The sequence below is a fragment of the Tinamus guttatus genome, unplaced genomic scaffold (genome assembly GCF_059628265.1).
Source record: "Tinamus guttatus ecotype Peru unplaced genomic scaffold, ASM5962826v1 Tinamus_guttatus_pri_ptg000060l, whole genome shotgun sequence".
Taxonomy (NCBI): domain Eukaryota; kingdom Metazoa; phylum Chordata; class Aves; order Tinamiformes; family Tinamidae; genus Tinamus; species Tinamus guttatus.
The window spans coordinates 11195884-11212240 of record NW_028288594.1 but is presented as its reverse complement, the minus strand read 5'-3'; the positions used below and the strand labels follow the sequence as shown (position 1 = coordinate 11212240).

The window sequence follows — 16357 nt, the reverse complement described above, 5'->3', positions numbered from 1 at the left end:
TAAGCGAGCATTTCTGTGCATAGATGACTTTGCGTGAAACTCCTTCAGCAATCAAGGTGTAGTAATTCATAGAGGTTTCCAAGGCGTCATAAGGCACTTTGCTTAAAAGAACATGTTTTAAGAGCATGCTCTTGGTATCTATGCTTTGTTTTGAAGGGGTTTCCACATAGCTATAGTTGTGCTTAACCCATCCACAGGGCACTGCTGGCCTTCTCAGAGGCCCCAGACCCTCCACCCTGAATCTGTAAACAAGTCAACAAATACTGGGGAAGGGCCTGAATGCTGTTGAAAATGACAAAGGTGTCAGGGGTGTTCACATCATCCACTACGCTGTGATACTCTGCCCTGACGTCTCCCTCCATGAGTGGTGGCATAATATAAGACTCTTTACCTGTAGTGTATAACCCTGTTAATACCTCAGCCTCAAACACATACATTGTAGAATCTCTTTCCTGCTTGTTTTTACCCTGGATTAGGCTTTTGGGGTTCCTCTTAAAGTAAATGCCAGATCCGTAGTTTTGCTCTGGGAGGAGAGAAGAAAAAAAAAAAAAAAAGATCAGCTTTAAGAATTTCGTCTCTTAGAACTGTAGCACTAAAGGGTTGCTTCTTGATTCAGCATGTTGCTGAATAAGTTTCCATTAAGTGTCTGCTGAAGCTTTACAGTGTTACAAGTGTCTGCACCTGTTCTTTCCTCTAGCACTAGCCTTGAACATGAGCCATAAGGGCTGCTGGTCATTCCGATTTAACTGCTACTCCCCTCACAGAAGTTATCAGGTGAACAGTTATCTGTCATCATAAGCTAGGCACTCTGATAAGAAAACAAAAAAGCAGCTTGGGCTTTATAAGAATACCACATTATAAAGCTTTACAGTATTGTGTGGAAAAGAACATATGTATTGCAAAGAAACAACATTAGATGGTCATCCTTTTTATTGTATGTCACAAGCAGAGCTGCTTTCTGGCAAGTTTACTGCCTGACGTCCTAATTACATACTTGAAATGCAGTAGCACGTGAGGGTTTTTTGCTTGTCATCAATTGCAGGAAAACAAGGTGAATGCTTATTCTTTCCAGCTCTGAAAGCCTCTTGAACACTATCTACCACAGTATTTTGTAAAAGCCATAACAAGGAGCTTTCTCTTGGAGTGTTTTTATTTACTTTCTTCTTAAATGTACTCTGAATGGCAGTCTGCTTATTCAGAGTATTTATCTGATCTTACTTGTTTTGAGCAGGGCGTTGGACTACATGACCTTGAGGGCACCTTCCGGCCTCTATTATTCTGTGATTCCTTTGTAGAGGTTCCAAAGCACTAGGCTGCTAAATGTGCGTTTTTAACAAGTGAGTAAGCGCCTCTTGTTTAGAGCAATGCAACAAAATAAAGGCTCAGACGTGGCACTATGTGTCTGTTAGCAGTTCTGTCAATAATGGCTGGGCTACGCTAGAACCAAATATTAAAATCTTACTACAGACAAAAGGTTAAGCTCATGTGAGTCTAAATAGTGGTAAGAACCAGTGCATTTGTGGGAAAGTCATTTATTTCTGACTTTAACCCAGCTTCAGCAGTCAAGTCACTGTTCCTTTTGACCAAAGATACAAAAGCAATTACCTGGCGGTGGTGAGTATGTCCTGTGGAATCCAGTTTGGCATACCAAGGTGCAGAACTGAACAGGGACTTGCTGGTACAACGTGTGGCTTGTTTTGGAGGCAGCTCCTTTTTCTTCCATTCTTGTTTTCATTTGTTTGAATGCAGCAGATAAAAGAGGATTATGTATTTTTTCTACCTGCAACATAAATAGCAGTGACAACAGGAAGAGACTGCAGTCAGTAAAACGCATGGATGCCCTAGCTCAGACTACGTTCTTCAAACTGACAAGAGGACCAGTGGACACCCCAGGCCTACGGCAATAGTTTAGACCAGGGGCCTGCAAGGCCCTTTTGGCAAAGCCAGACTCTACCTCACCACTCAGCTAAAAAACTCAAGCTCCTCCCAGATGCCAGGCAGAGAGTTTCAAAGTGCTCAACCTGACTCGCTGCTAATCAAATTACAAACTTGGTTGCTAGTTTTCAGTGTCAAGCTCAGAAGAGACACCACATTAAAGTGTCCTAAAAGACACTAGCATTGTAATATCTGAATTTTGTATTTCTTTTAGAGTCCTTTAAAGGAATATTTGAGGCATGAAATAAAAGACAAAATACATAGTACCTTTAAAAATATAAGAATCCAACCATACTTTTCCAGTAATTACGTGCTGTATGTTTAAGATACTAAGTGTTCTATTGGAAGTAAAGCCAGATCTATTTTAAGGCTTAGAATAATTTGATCTTACTCTTTAAAAGCAATATAATGAAATAGTTCAGCAGAGTTTAAATTAAATACTGTTAGTTCAAATGAACTTTATCAATCGAGATTTAACTTGGCAATCAATACCCTCTTTACCTTGAGAATATGAAGCCCAGCTTTTTCAAACTGCTTTTGTCTGTATATAAACTCCTGCTGGTTCAATTCCACTGGTGAAACCTGAATGAGTGCCCTGTTCTTTGCCATGTCAAGGTCTTCTGAAAGAGGACCTGCTTCCAGCTGGCCTGAATGCAAACAAGGGAATAAACATTTTATACATAACAATACCTGGAGTAAAGGAAAACAGAAGGCATCCAAAACTTTATTTTGGTAGCTTAATTAAAAAGAAAGAATACTTAATACTTCCCTGAAGCCAAGACAAAAACAAAACAAAAAACAAAACAGGCTATCACCTAACTCACCTATCTTTCACAGGGAATTTTTAGGAGCACAGTGATGCTGAACATTAGTATTGAGAGGACTTAGTATCTTGTTTTTTTGTTTGTTTGTCCTAAGGGATACATAGCTCCTGTAAGTCATTGATGTGCTTATGGCTAAAGCATTGTCTGGAGTTTTATTATTTTCTATTTTAACAGAAATAAAAGCATTACCATTTATCAAGAATGTTTTGGGCCTTTTTTCAGAGGCTGCTAAAGTTAGTGGAGCAAAAAGTCCCATTAAAAAAAAAAAAGATAAAAATAGCCTGTCCAGATGTAGGAATATTTAAACCAATTCAGTCTGCTGGGAACTCTGCTCTTATTGTTACTTCTGGACATTTAGTAAATGAACAAGAGAAAAAAGGGAATAAAAGAAAAACAATGTCATCTCCTTTACATTTCTCCACTACCTATCTTCTACCAGTAGGTTCTATCTACTGCAGGACAAGTCCATTGCTGGGCTCCGCATCAGAGCTGCAGCTGGTAGCTAACAGAAGAGTGCAGCAAGGTACGGGCTAATTTGGTGCAAATTTCCTAAGTGTCCTGTAGTCAGACTTTAAGGTTACCCTGTCCTGGAGGAACCAGCAGCAGAGGTGGATGCACAATGACAGCCAGCCCCAGTACAAAGTGTGACCCACTGGGGATTCTGGCCAGTGAGCAGCTGAAGTCAGCAAGGTAACGAGTCCTACTCACTGGTCCTTCAGGGGCTCGCTCAATAAAAATACAATAACCCCAGGAATTACAATAATATACCACGCTTATGAAGTGTTGTACACATCTGTCCACTACTAGCAACACAAAGATCTGTGCTGCTTCATCCTTGTTATTTATGCCAACTTATATCTCTTATTTACTTAACACACCCCAAAACCACAACAGTTCTTCCTGTTTGGCTGTAGTCTTCTCTTGCATACGAAGGAGTAATTTTTCAGTTGCAAGAACTGCATCAATGACAGCACTAGGGGGGCCATGAAATTTTAGTTTTGCTTTTCCATCTCTCACTTCTTCTGATATTCGTACGCTGAAATGCTGCTCTCGAGCTAGTTCTGCAAACTCTTTTTTACCAAGGCTAAAGATGTAGTTGTTTTCAATAGTCGCACAGTGACTTTCCTGAGTTTCTAGCAGGTTTTGGATCCATAGTTCTGCTGCTTTCAATGTTGCAGAGATGTACCCCTTAAGTTCAATAGCTGTTTCATTGTTTGTATTTTCTTTTACACTTTGTCTGCCTGACTCTGCACCTGGAAGAAAGATTGTTTTAAATAAGAACAGAGGAAGAGGAAAATGTTTTCAAGTGCTGTCACAAATTTCTATATATAGGCTAAGACCATGTAGTAGGTGCGGAGTATTCTATTCTTCTGGTATGCTCAAGGCAGAGATTAAACACCACAAGGTAAAATTTCTAGGAAAAAAAAAATCCCAAACGTGGAATTTATTTTCTGTCCCCAAATGATTTCCGATAACAATTAGGCACCGACTGTCATTTTTACTTCTAAGGGAGCACCCGATCCCATCCCTGTTAATGTCAGTAACAAATCCCGTATGACTGAAGTAAAGACAAAATTAACAAAACTGGTATGCCCCTTTGCAATTTTGCCAGGGAAAAGAATAACCAATGCATTTTGGATTTGTGCTCTTTTCTAAGCAGGAAATAGATGAGTGCAAGTATTTCACTCATGCTCACCCTGCACTACTGTGTTTCAAGGGGCAACACATTTTCTATGCTCAGACGTTTCCTGAGACAGGAATCTTCATGATTCCCAAGTTCTTTGCAGAGACCTGACATATTGTTGAATTGTACCCAGGAACCTCTCTCTGGTTTCTGTGAAAGGGCTCAGAACAATTTCTGCACTTTTCTGAACGGAAAATTCACTCCTGGCCTTAGTCATGTGTTCTTTTCTGCTCTAGTGCCTACTGGCAGTGTCCTAACCAAGAGCTTAACCAGAAAGGAACAGAAAACCAGAGGGGAGAGGGCAAAGGCCTTGTTCCCAACAATACAGGTTTATTGTGCTTGTTCGATGTGACAAAGCTGTGCAGCACAGATGTGCATGTAGCCAGGAAGAACCTGCTGAAGCTTCATGCTAATTATAATAATTAAGCCAGGAAAAGTTAATATTCAAAAAAGATATTTAAAAGATATGGAAAGGATAGACCTTGCGAAGGTGGAACAAGAAGAGAACTGACATAACCTTGCCCTTATGTAACTGAAAGACTCTTGTCAGAGGAGGAACGTGTGGAAAGAGTAAACTCATTTACTTAAAAATGTAATTTCCTATTGATAGCAGCTACTTACACATTTTTATCTAACTCGGGTTTTAAGCAACCTTTGCTCCAATTGTATTGATAGGCACTGGTTCCTGACATGGTAGAAACTCGTTGAAATATGACTAACAAGAAGCAAATTCATAACTGACACTGCTAGATTCCTCAAACATGGGTTCATTTTTAAGAAAATCCCATACTGAACTTATTCATCTGCCATTTTTGATCTAACTTCCAAAGACAAAATACATCAGTTTCAGAAGTTAATTCAGCACTTTCAGTTCATTTCTATAGTAACTTTGCAATAGGAAGGAAGGAATATATAAAGGGAAACTAAAAATTATTAGTAGTAACTTTTAAAATAACTTTTACAAAATATAATTACAAAGGAAATGTTATACCTTTTCCCACATGCATAAGACCTCCTCTGAACCATTTCGTCTCTTAATAACTAGTCTACCAAACACTAATACTATCAAAATGCAAAGCTCACTCATGTTTTTGCCTTCTCCTTTCCCCACAACACATATGCAGGTATTAGGTACTTTTTTTACAGAAATGTGATTTTAGATTCTCAAATCTGCAAAGCTGATGTTATTACAAAGCCCCTTCTCTTCATTACTTACTCCAACCATCAGTGCTCTCGTAATGTTGTTTTTTTCCCAGTTTGTTTGCTGCCGAAAAAAATTTGCTCTGGAAAATCTTAAAGAGAAGAGTTTAGGAGAGTTGTAACCTCTGTTATCAAATATGCAATTTATCTCAAAGTTCTATTAGATAAGTATTTTACAGTTGCAATTACATACAACAAATTCTGAAATGACATTAGCAGCTCACACAGAGTCAGCTTTTCCCAAAATGTTATTCCTGGCAAGATCAAAAGCACACACCCGTTGAATGAATGTATAGATAGCCTTAAATAGGAATGAAAGCAAACTGTGTATTTTGAAATAGATGGTTATTTGAGACATTTGTGTATTAATGACCTAGGCCAAGTACTCCAAATGTGGAAATGGCAGCCTGCAGCTGAAATTAGCCACAGAAACTACTGCTTGTTTGCAGGTTGCAGCCATTCTCCCATGTTGAGTCGTATACTGTGTTGACAGTGTATTTTCCTGGGATGCTTCATATGAAGAAATTGGTTAAAAATAAATTTATTCATGAAAAAAAAACCAAGCTCATTCCCTAATAAACTAAGGACAGAGTCTTTGTTACAGTCCCTGACAGTCCTGAGAATTTCAGAGCTTTCTATAAGCACCAGATAGCCTTGCTATCAGACCGTAGTGTGAAGACTTCTGAATTAGTAAAGAAACAACAGAGATTTGTAAAGGTGATACCCGAGAGACCTGCCACTCACAAATACATTATAAATAGTGTAGAATCCAGAGTATTTTAACTTGTTGTCATATGTGGGATTTTTTTTTAACAATTATTTTGAGTTTTCTCTATTGGTGGCTAACACCAAATATGTTACCTGATAGGCAGTATTGTCACCTGGGTGGAGCACAAATTGTACTTGCATCTGCCTCTTGGGGTTTGCCCTGGCAAAATCAAGAACCGCTTCAGTCATGACCTCTGCAATTATATCCACAGGCAGAAAATGCGACCAAATCCCCTCTGCTGGGAAGGAAATAGAAGGAGTCTCCTCATGTGAAATGTAATCCAAGCATCTTGTCACTGCAGCTTTTAGAACCTGCAGGGACAAAAAAAAAAAACAAAACAAAAAAAAAGTATTTTAGCTTTCACATCGCTCGACATGAAGATCACCAACTAATATCCAATCTAACCGATCATCACCTCGCATAATAACGCCTTGTGTTGGTATGGTGGCCACACAACATGCAGTACTGACTTGCAGGGCAGATTATGCCCATGTGTTTTTATGAGCTCCTTACAATAGGAAGAATTAAGATGAGACTTAAGTTCACGGCAAAGAGCTGGACCTCCTATCTGCAGTATTCCCTCCGGAAAACCATGGCGAGGACTGCCATCCTTGACCAAAGAATGAACAATAGCTGTACTCTGAAAGAAAAGAGCACAAAGTTTTGGTATATTTCAAGTTTAGTATTTGCAAGCTTTGCTATTACAAACAGTATTTCCTCTAAGAACAGTTTCTTGCGACTGCAGCGGATGAATTGTTTGAAAGGCTCTCTCGCTGCTACTAGAACAGTACTGCAATACAACAAACATTGTGGCAGTAATTTCTGTGCTTTTTTTAAGAAGCAAGTAGCGTGCATGAGGTCTGTTCAGGTCATCAGAGCATATTCAACAGAATTATTATCGCAGAAACAGGTGTGACCTGTAGGCACCTCACCAAAAGCCTTGAAGACATGTAATATTTTTCAGTGCTGACGAGTTTGAAATACTGTATTTGCTATAAGCAAGTGTCATTCTTGTGATTCAGCTTCCAGTCTAACAACTCTATTGGATTACTCATGACTAAGTCCGTGTATTTCACATCAGATTTTCTAGCTAAAAAAGTTAAATAGTTCAATACAAATGATGCACTCACTTTAAAAACAAAGTGTGCATTGTTTGTGTAAAATAATTTCAGTCTTTTAAGTGTTTGGCAAATAACTTGCGTAGTGACACACAAAAGAACATTTACAGCATGGAAAAAGTGTTTGGCAAAAAATTAGATTTCAAGGGAATGCATGATAAATGTGGACTTCTACAATGTTGATAACAAACACTGACATAGGAGTATACATATTTAACCATCCAACCTTTAGCTACTTCCCATTCTCCCACAGCAATGTGAATACAAAAACAAAATAAAACTTTCTAATATTCAGTAACCTCGCTAAAAACTAACCCACAAAAATACAATTTATTATTTGTTTTAATCTTGTCAAGATGAAAAGATAACTCTTTAGTGAACCCGTACAACACATGTCCTTAACCCCTGGGCTCTGATCTTTTAGAGAGCCAGGGCATCTCTATGGTCAACGTACTGCAGGATAGACTTACCTTCTGCTTTTCAATAAATCCTCTTACGACTTGCAAACAAGTATGTCCATCTATGATGACAGGTGGGGGCTGGCTTTGCAGAGCTGACAGATTTTCCTCACACAAACTCGCATCACCTAGCCACATTTCACAAGCTTTTTTCATTTCTGCAACTGTGGGCTCACAAATGTTCACCAGACGGATCTCCCTGAGGCAGCTTGGTTGACTTGTCTCAACAAACTCCCTTATAGCCATTACAATCACTTGTGCACACAAATCAACTGGGAAGCCAAAAACACCTGAACTCACTGCTGGGATAGCCACAGACTTTATATTATTTGCTGTGTCATTAGCATACTTCAAAACATTCACGATCGCTTGCTCAAGTAGGCTGCAACAGCTGTCTTTGCCTTGGTCGTGCCATCTTGGACCAACTGCATGGATAATTTTCTTACAAGGAAGTTTTCCTCCACCTGTCACAGCTATTTGGCCAACTGAGACATTTCCATATTTCTGAACATGAAAATTGCTTTCATTTCTTATTTCTGGCCCTCCAGCTTTCAAGAGGGCAAGAGCGAGACCACCCATATGATCTAGATATTCGTTGGCTGCGTTCACCAAAGCATCAGCCTCATGTATCGTGAGATCATCTTTGCAAACAGCAATGTGAATCCCATGCTTTAATTTTTTCCTGTACACTTCATTGGGATGTTTTACACTTTTGAAGGCCAGCGTACAAGCAAACTTCTTGTAAAACAGCTCATTTAGACAGCGCTCTTTTCTCTTAAGAACTTCATAAGCATCTTTACTGATGGGGACCATTAAGCTTTTCTCATCCATTTCCATGCTTGACCCTAGGATATAAAGTAATATAGAATGAAAAATATGAAACCACTGTCAAGACATTTTTCAATATAGAAGTGTTTCAGAGCTTTCAAATTTATCACAGTCTTCACTTTCTAGTATTTTTTGACATAGTCTGATCTTCCGTCTTTTTCAGAGGCTTAGAAAGCACAAATAAAGCAAAGAAATCAAGGTCCATGAGGACCATGAGGACTTTGCTTTGGAGGAGGAACTGCACTATCTATGCTTGTTCCAGCTGGGTGCCAACACCTTCATTTTCCTGGAAGAATTCTTGTTCCTTATCATGTCCACACTGACTTCCCGGTCTAGTGGCTTCTACTACCCCACCTGCCTCAAGACCTCCTCCTTTCATTCCAGCCCCTTAATGAGTCACTTCAAAGGCAGTTTCAGGAGCAGGAAAAGCTTGGCTGGACTCTGGAGGCTGATCTGCCTTTGCAGACATGGCCAAGAGATCCCTGGCAGGTTTGAACTTGACAACTATATGTAGTCATTTCCACACCGACTGGCTCAAAATTGATTTGTAGGAGTTCATCAAACTTATCCTCGGAAGTATGCTACCTACTTTTAAGAAGAGTCTAAGATGAACAGGCACTTTCCTAATATATGGGTATATATGCACTCTACGATTCATCAAAGCACTTCTGAGCTCTTCTTTTAAAAGCAAGATGCAGGGCACTCTTGCAAAGCAGTGACTCCTAATGCCGACCCACAGCCTTGCCCAAGTCTGCCCAAAGCAACCCCGAACGTGCGCCTCCCACCTCAGCGCCTTCCAGCCCGCGTGCTGCGGCAAAGAAAGGGACTAACCTGAACCGCTCCTTCCTCCCAGGATCTCTGAAACCGAACTCTGGCGGGGAGCGAGAAAGAGAAAACAGAGGTTGTTATTTAAAGCCCGCTCCCAGGATCACGGAGCGGCGCGGCCCCGGGGACGTTCAGCAGCCGCCCCCAGGCGCTCCCCGAGGGCAGCGGCTCCCCGGGGCAAAGCTCGGCCGGCCCCCCGCGCCCTCCGGCCCCAACCTGCTGCCCACACCGGCCGCGGCGTCGCCCCTGGCCGGCTCTTTCCCGCCCCGCCGCTCACCAGCGTGTTCCCCATGTTCTGGAGCAGCCGGCGGGAAACGAAACCGAAAGCCGCTGGCGGCAGCGCCCGTTATGGCGGCGCCCGTCATGGCGATGGCCCCGCTGGTGGTGCGGGTCGTGCCTGCTCCCGATGCCGACGGCGGCGAGAAGCTGCGGCTCAAGCTGCAGAAATACTTCCAGTCGAAGAAGCAGTCGGGAGGCGGCGAGTGCGAGGTGCGGGCGGGCGGCGAGCCCGGCACCTACCGCGTGCACTTCAGCCAGGAGCGAGGTAGGCGCCGGGGTGCGCTGTGGAGAAGGGGCGCTGAGGCCAGGGGCGCGAAATGGCCGCCCGCCGCCCTCGGCCTCAGCGAGCCCCGCTTTCCGCAGACAAGAAGAATGTGGAGAGCCGCGGAAAGCACGTCCTGGAGGTGGGCGAGCAGAGCCTGGAGATCCTCATGGAGCCGGGGCAGGGGGCAGGGTCCCCCGAAGAGCAGCTGTCGGCTGAGGCCATGACCAGAAAGGTACCCAGAGGTGTCACAGCCTCGCTCACGGCCGCACACCTCCATGAGGCTGTGGGGCAGAGGTTGGCAGGTTGTGCTTCCATGTTTCATGCCAGGCAAACACCAGCAGTGTTATCCAAGCTGATGGAATGGGTTTCTGTGTGGGGTTTGGGCTCTGGGTGCCGCTCTCCAAGCCCGGCAGGTTTGGGGTGCTGGTGGGCACCCACACGGCTCCCCACGGGCCCAGGAGCCAGGTGAGCCCTGGTCCCTTTGACGCCGTGCAGAGCTCACGCACAGTTTCAGCAGGTTTCGTGCCCCCAGGCAGACCCAGTGCTCTCTGCTGGGCATTAGGTACCATCTCTGCTGCACACTGTCATCCGCCAGGCTGCTGGCCTGGGTGGTAGCACAACAGGCAGTGTCAGGCGCTTTGTGGCATCAGTCGTACAGAAAAGATCAACTGCACCTGAGAGCCAGTGGGGCGAGCCCGGCTACCTCATCCCCAGACGCTGCTATCGGGGCCAGGGGGTTTGCTCTGTTTGAGATGGATGTTGCTTTTGAGCTATGCGTATAGGTGTTCTTGAAAAATGTTGCATTTTGAACTAAGTGGCAAAATTCCTTGTTCTCTATTTTCCTGCAATGATTAACATTAACAAGTTTCAGTCCTCTTGCTGACATAAAATCAGATTACTTACGAATGTGTGCTGTCTGTATGCATGACACAAAACAGCACTGCATGCAAAAGCTTCCATCGTATCAACACACAATCTGGTCCTACTGAGACATATAACATATTTTTCTCACTCAAATACAAAAACAAGCTGAGAGTTTTGTGATGCTTTTGATACTTTTTTTTTTCTGTTCAGATATTCATTGAAGTATCTGTGACTTTGAATGCCAGTATGTTCACTGAGCAGCAAAGAGAGAAAATTACTATGCTATGTCCGAATTTAAGAAGAAAAAGAAGTCCTGGCTTTGAGACACTGACAGGAGACTATACAGATATTGAAAAAGTGTACCGCTACTGCAAGGATCTCCTTGCAGGCGATGATGAAAGCCACAGGTTTTCACATTCTGAAAGTAAGAGTGATATGGAAGTTGAGAATGGTGTGGATGCCGAAAAAATGCTTTGCGTTCCGTCAGCTCACTATGAGTACTTCAGTCATGCCTACAAAGAAGAAATGAGAGAGCTATGTGGACATTTTGGAGTGGACATAAAATGTAACAACAATGACAGTGGAAACACTCAGATATGCTTCACTTGTGATACAAACCCCACATTGATACAGTCAGCTAAAGAGGCTTTTACCACTATTTTTCAGAAAAGTATACAAGATCTCAATCAGAAAAAAATTCCCTTTGCAAACAATAAACAGTTAAAAGAAGCAGAAATGAAAATAAATGCTAGGTTTCCTAATCTTCTTGTCAAACAGGAGGGGAACGAATTGCTACTCCGTGGTCCGACAAGTAAGATTTTGGCTGCCAAAGAATTTCTAGGGGAGGAAAGTGAGAACAGCCAAACTGAAAAGAATATGCATGTATCATCTGAATTTTACAAATATAGAAATGGAATTGAAGTTGATGCTTCTGAATTTAAGCTGTTGGAACCAATATTAAGTAAAGAAATTGAAGACATCAGTCAAAATTTTGATACCATGGTGGATAACATTTCACTTGGCCAGAAAATGGTCATCAGATTTAGGCCTAGGTTTAATGGTTTTGATATGTCTGCACATGCTACTGAAAATTTCATCAGTGCATTCCAGAATGCCTCTGCAAAGCGAAGAGAAAAAGGCATCAGCTGGAAGCTGTCAGAAGACGAGAAAAAAAGATATATGCTTGCTGATGGAAAACAGTTGGAAGATCTGCGTGTAAAATTTAAGGAAGAAAAATTTGTTTCAGGAAGTTTACCAAACTATCTTCATGCTGCTGAAAAGCACGATATGAATCTTGACACAGAAGAGACTGCACAAGCTAAAAACAGAGCAGCACTGGTTTCTTATCCCAGCCATCGAGAAGCTTCAAGAGTGTCTGAAATGAAATATGATAGGCAAAAGATTAAATTTTCTTCCAAAGAACAGGTTAAATCAAAGGCGGAAGATGAAGAACAGGGAAAAGATGTGTGTCCTATTTGCATGGATAAAATTAACAATAAAGAAGTACTGACAAAGTGCAAACATGCATTTTGCAAAGGCTGCATCGAACAGGCAATGACGTACAAGAAAGCCTGTCCTGTTTGTCATACCTACTATGGACTCGAGCAAGGAGATCAACCAGAAGGAACGATGACGTTTAAAACGATTCACGAACAACTCCCTGGTTATCCCAAATGTAAAACTATTGAGATTACATACAACATGCATGGTGGTATTCAAACCGTAAGTATGTTTAAAGATTCATAAAAGATATTTTTCTCTTAAAACCAACATTTAATGTAAAGTTCAGTACTTTCCATCCTTTTCATGTATGCACCAGAGAGATATTTCTTTGTTCTGTACAACTCTGCAAGAATTTAATCTAGCAATTTTGGTTTGGATTAGATAACACTGTAGGTAGTCAAATGGCAGCCCTCCATTTTCATCAGGATTGAGCTACTTCAATTTTTATATTGAGAATAACTGAACTGAAATTGCAGAATTTTGTATACATTATATCATTCTAAGTAATAATGAAACTTCTTTGGGGCATTTTCTTAGCTACTGACAACAATTGATAAAAATGAGTATTAGGCTGATTTGTAAGTGTTTTAGGTAAGAGATCTGTTCATGTTATATGTTTGGAGTTGCAACTAAGTGTTAAAAATTAGTGAATTAAGAAGTCAGAAGTGAAATGCATTTGAGAGAGTAAAGAAGAAAAGAAAACATTGAAAAGTAACAATGGATGCGTGACAAAGATGTGAACAAAACATACATGATAGAAATGCTACAATGAGAAAGAAAATCAATCATGTTGTGTCACTCAGAATGGAATGAACATAGGGATTTAAAATACTATGAGTGCTGTGTGATTTTTCACCCTTTTCACCCTTTTTAAGAATTCCTTTTATACAATGCATTTTCCTTTGTTTTTCTACAAAGCAGAACATACATCCAAACCCTGGGAAACGTTATCCTGGAACCATTCGAAAAGCATATTTACCTGACAATAAGGAAGGTCAAGAAATTCTGCATCTCCTTAGAAAAGCCTTTGACCAAAAATTGATTTTCACTGTGGGGCAGTCACGTACTACTGGTATACCTGATGTTATCACATGGAATGATATTCACCATAAAACACGGATCCATGGAGGGCCTGTAAAGTAAGTAGCTTTATTTTAAGTAATTTTACTGCTATTCAGATGTGGCAGGGTGGCCATCCTTAGTATTTTCCACAACAGAGCTTTTGAATAGCAGAGCAAGTCCTTGGAAAGCCTCAATCATCTGCCCTGGTTTGTCAGTAGCAGAGGGATTGCGGAATGCTCTGTGAGTCCAGGTTTAATCCATCTCCACACCCTTCACCTGGCTCTGGCGTGGTGGGTACCCACCTCACCAGAACATTTCTGTTAGCATCACCAGTGCAAGAGGCACAGATAATATTGCATTTAGCACTTATTTGCATCACAGCTCCAGACTGGGCAATCGAAACGAGGATGTGCTTGGTCCCCTGTCACCCTTCAAGCCACTCAGACACCTCACTTGGAGCTATTTCCAGTCTGGTTTTTAGAAAGCTGCATACCCTAGTGCCATCCTGTTTTCAAGTAAGACAGTAGGCAGCTCTGGAAATCAGATTCTTAGTATCAGTTTGGACACCCAAATTCAGCAGCTATTTTTTGTAAATTTTTAGCTTTACCCTTTCTGTATCACTTCTGTCACCTGTGAAATGAGGACTGTCTTCTATTTAGAGTAAGTGCATAAAAGTTGAACATGTTTTAAGGGATTTGTATGGGAAGGTTTTATAGAACTGTCAGATACTTCATTGCAGAAGTAGCCCAAGTAATTATTTTCCTTTTCTCCTAGTTTTGGTTATCCTGATTCTGATTATCTGAAGCGGGTCCGATCAGAACTGAAAGCAAAAGGAATTGAATAAAGAATCCTATCAACTATCTGCCTTCAAGTGTAATAACAGAACATACACAGTTAATCTACTATTGAAGGATGGAGGAAGAAGTTACTCTGTTCAACTGTTCTACTTCCTTTGTAAAACTGCCATGTGCATTTGTATTTCACAGTCAGCTAAGGAAATCTGTTTGAATCACAAGATGTATGTTCTTTTTACAAATCTTTTACTTACTAGTATCGTGCTTTCTTGTCTAAGCAACTTGGAAAATTTGAGTCTTCTGAGTGCAGCATCAATATTTACTTTTTTTATTATTGCATGATTGATCATTTATTGAATTCGATTTATTAAATGATACAACTTAAGGAAATTAAAACTTTTCAAATATGGGCTAAGTTCAGCAAAAGCTTTGGCTACAAATGCAGAAGAAGATATACTTAAAATGTGCTTCATCTTTTTCTAACTAAAATCCTTCAGAAGATGCAAAATATTTCTAGATTACAATACTCATTTTTAATGGTAATTGCCATTTTTAAAATACCTTTTTTGCTTAAGAAAGAGGTTAAACTTTTGCTTAACCTCAAACTAATTAGGTAGTTTCCAATCAAGTTGAATATTTTTGGTTGACATGAAACCAAATATCAAACTATGTATCTTCTTCTCATTTTTGAATGAGTGAATCTGAGGTTCACTATCTTCTATTGGCTTTTCTTTATTCAAACAGTTGTCATCATAGATAGGATTGTAGCTGGAAGAAGTGTTTGTAGCTAGTATGAGTGTCAGAATGCTTCTTTCCCTTTTCAGGGAGAACATGTCATTAGTGCTTTGGGTTTTAAACATGAAATTAGCATGGATAATGTTATATGGTAGGGAACATAGATGCTGCTGGATTTTTAACTCTGCACAGGAATACTTAATGCTCAAAGCCTCACTGGAGCCGGGGGTATCAGTGCTTATGACCAGCTCTGATAATGAGACCCTGGTTCTGAACTTTTCATTGCATTTTGGGTTTAAATATAACTTATAGGACAATTTTACATATGACAGCACTGTATTCTTCCCATTGCTTTCAACATATTGTTTAAATTTTATCATAAAGATAATTTGCTGCTACTCTGTGCTCCTCATGACTGTGATGTTGTAAACTGTTTAGCTTTGCTTAATGCAGTTGATAATTGCTAGTGAACAATGAAAATTTCATAGGCAACTGGGTCAAGGTAAAAATATCATCTCTTCAGTTAAATGCTTCTTTAAAATTTCCTTGAAATTCCTCCTGTTGTAGATAGTTCTATATTTTAAGAGCTTCCAAGCCACTTCTGCAAAGTGATTTGGACTCAATGACTCTTAGATTCCCCCACTGTTAGCAGGCAATACTACTGCATCTCCTTGATTTTCAGACTTCTTTATAGTGGGTATTTCTCGGTTTCCATTTGAATTGGCAGGGTTCCCCCCCACACACACCCTGTGTTTTTCTTCAATTTAGTTTTACACTTTCCCACTCTTCCAGGTTTCTTCCATTTGCTGTGCAGTAAGATACAAGCTACCAGTTGTTCCTATGCTTACCAAGTTGCTTCTGTATACTGATCCAGCTGTGAAGCTTAAATTCTCCCCAGCTTCTTCAAGTGTGTCTTTTTGCTTTCCCTCCCAACCCACATCAGATCCCTAAGTGAAAATTCACCTGCTTCCCTTTTATCTGGGGTAAGGTTTTAAGGCTGAGAAGCAGCATAGCCTTGAGGGACCCTAGCTGCTGTTACTTCATGTTCCCAAAGCTTTATCCTGCAGCCAGAGCTACACCGACCTTTTATCTTATCATCACAGTTGCACAGTTCAGGATAAACAATTTTGCAGTCAAGGTCAGTTTTGCCTGGGGACAGTGACGGAGGAAAGCATGTACCCAGACTAACTGCTGAGAAAACAACAGTTGAGTAA

General features: G+C 40.9%; 3 protein-coding genes across 4 annotated transcripts in view; 1 reads left to right on the top strand and 2 right to left on the bottom strand.

Moving 5' to 3' along the window:
- Positions 1-16357, bottom strand: part of LOC104580026 (glycerol-3-phosphate dehydrogenase 1-like protein) — a 320964-nt gene that overhangs the window by 235308 nt on the left and 69299 nt on the right. The gene's annotated exons all lie outside the window — the stretch shown is intronic.
- Positions 155-8880, bottom strand: PARP9 (poly(ADP-ribose) polymerase family member 9). The gene is made up of 8 exons (XM_010227505.2): positions 8001-8880; positions 6828-7052; positions 6505-6723; positions 5660-5735; positions 3638-4012; positions 2437-2582; positions 1606-1780; positions 155-523 (listed from the first exon to the last, which is right to left on the bottom strand). The coding sequence occupies exons 1-8, from the start codon at positions 8823-8825 to the stop codon at positions 183-185; spliced, it is 2382 nt and encodes a 793-aa protein (XP_010225807.2). The 5' UTR covers positions 8826-8880; the 3' UTR covers positions 155-182.
- On the top strand, positions 9998-14836 carry DTX3L (deltex E3 ubiquitin ligase 3L). Of its 2 annotated transcripts, XM_088519559.1 has the most exons (5): positions 9998-10185; positions 10284-10417; positions 11260-12771; positions 13474-13691; positions 14389-14836. In XM_088519559.1, the coding sequence occupies exons 1-5, from the start codon at positions 10005-10007 to the stop codon at positions 14456-14458; spliced, it is 2115 nt and encodes a 704-aa protein (XP_088375685.1). In that variant the 5' UTR covers positions 9998-10004; the 3' UTR covers positions 14459-14836. The 2 variants fall into 2 exon arrangements, with proteins under 2 accessions (XP_088375685.1, XP_088375686.1); XM_088519560.1 differs by lacking the exon at positions 10284-10417.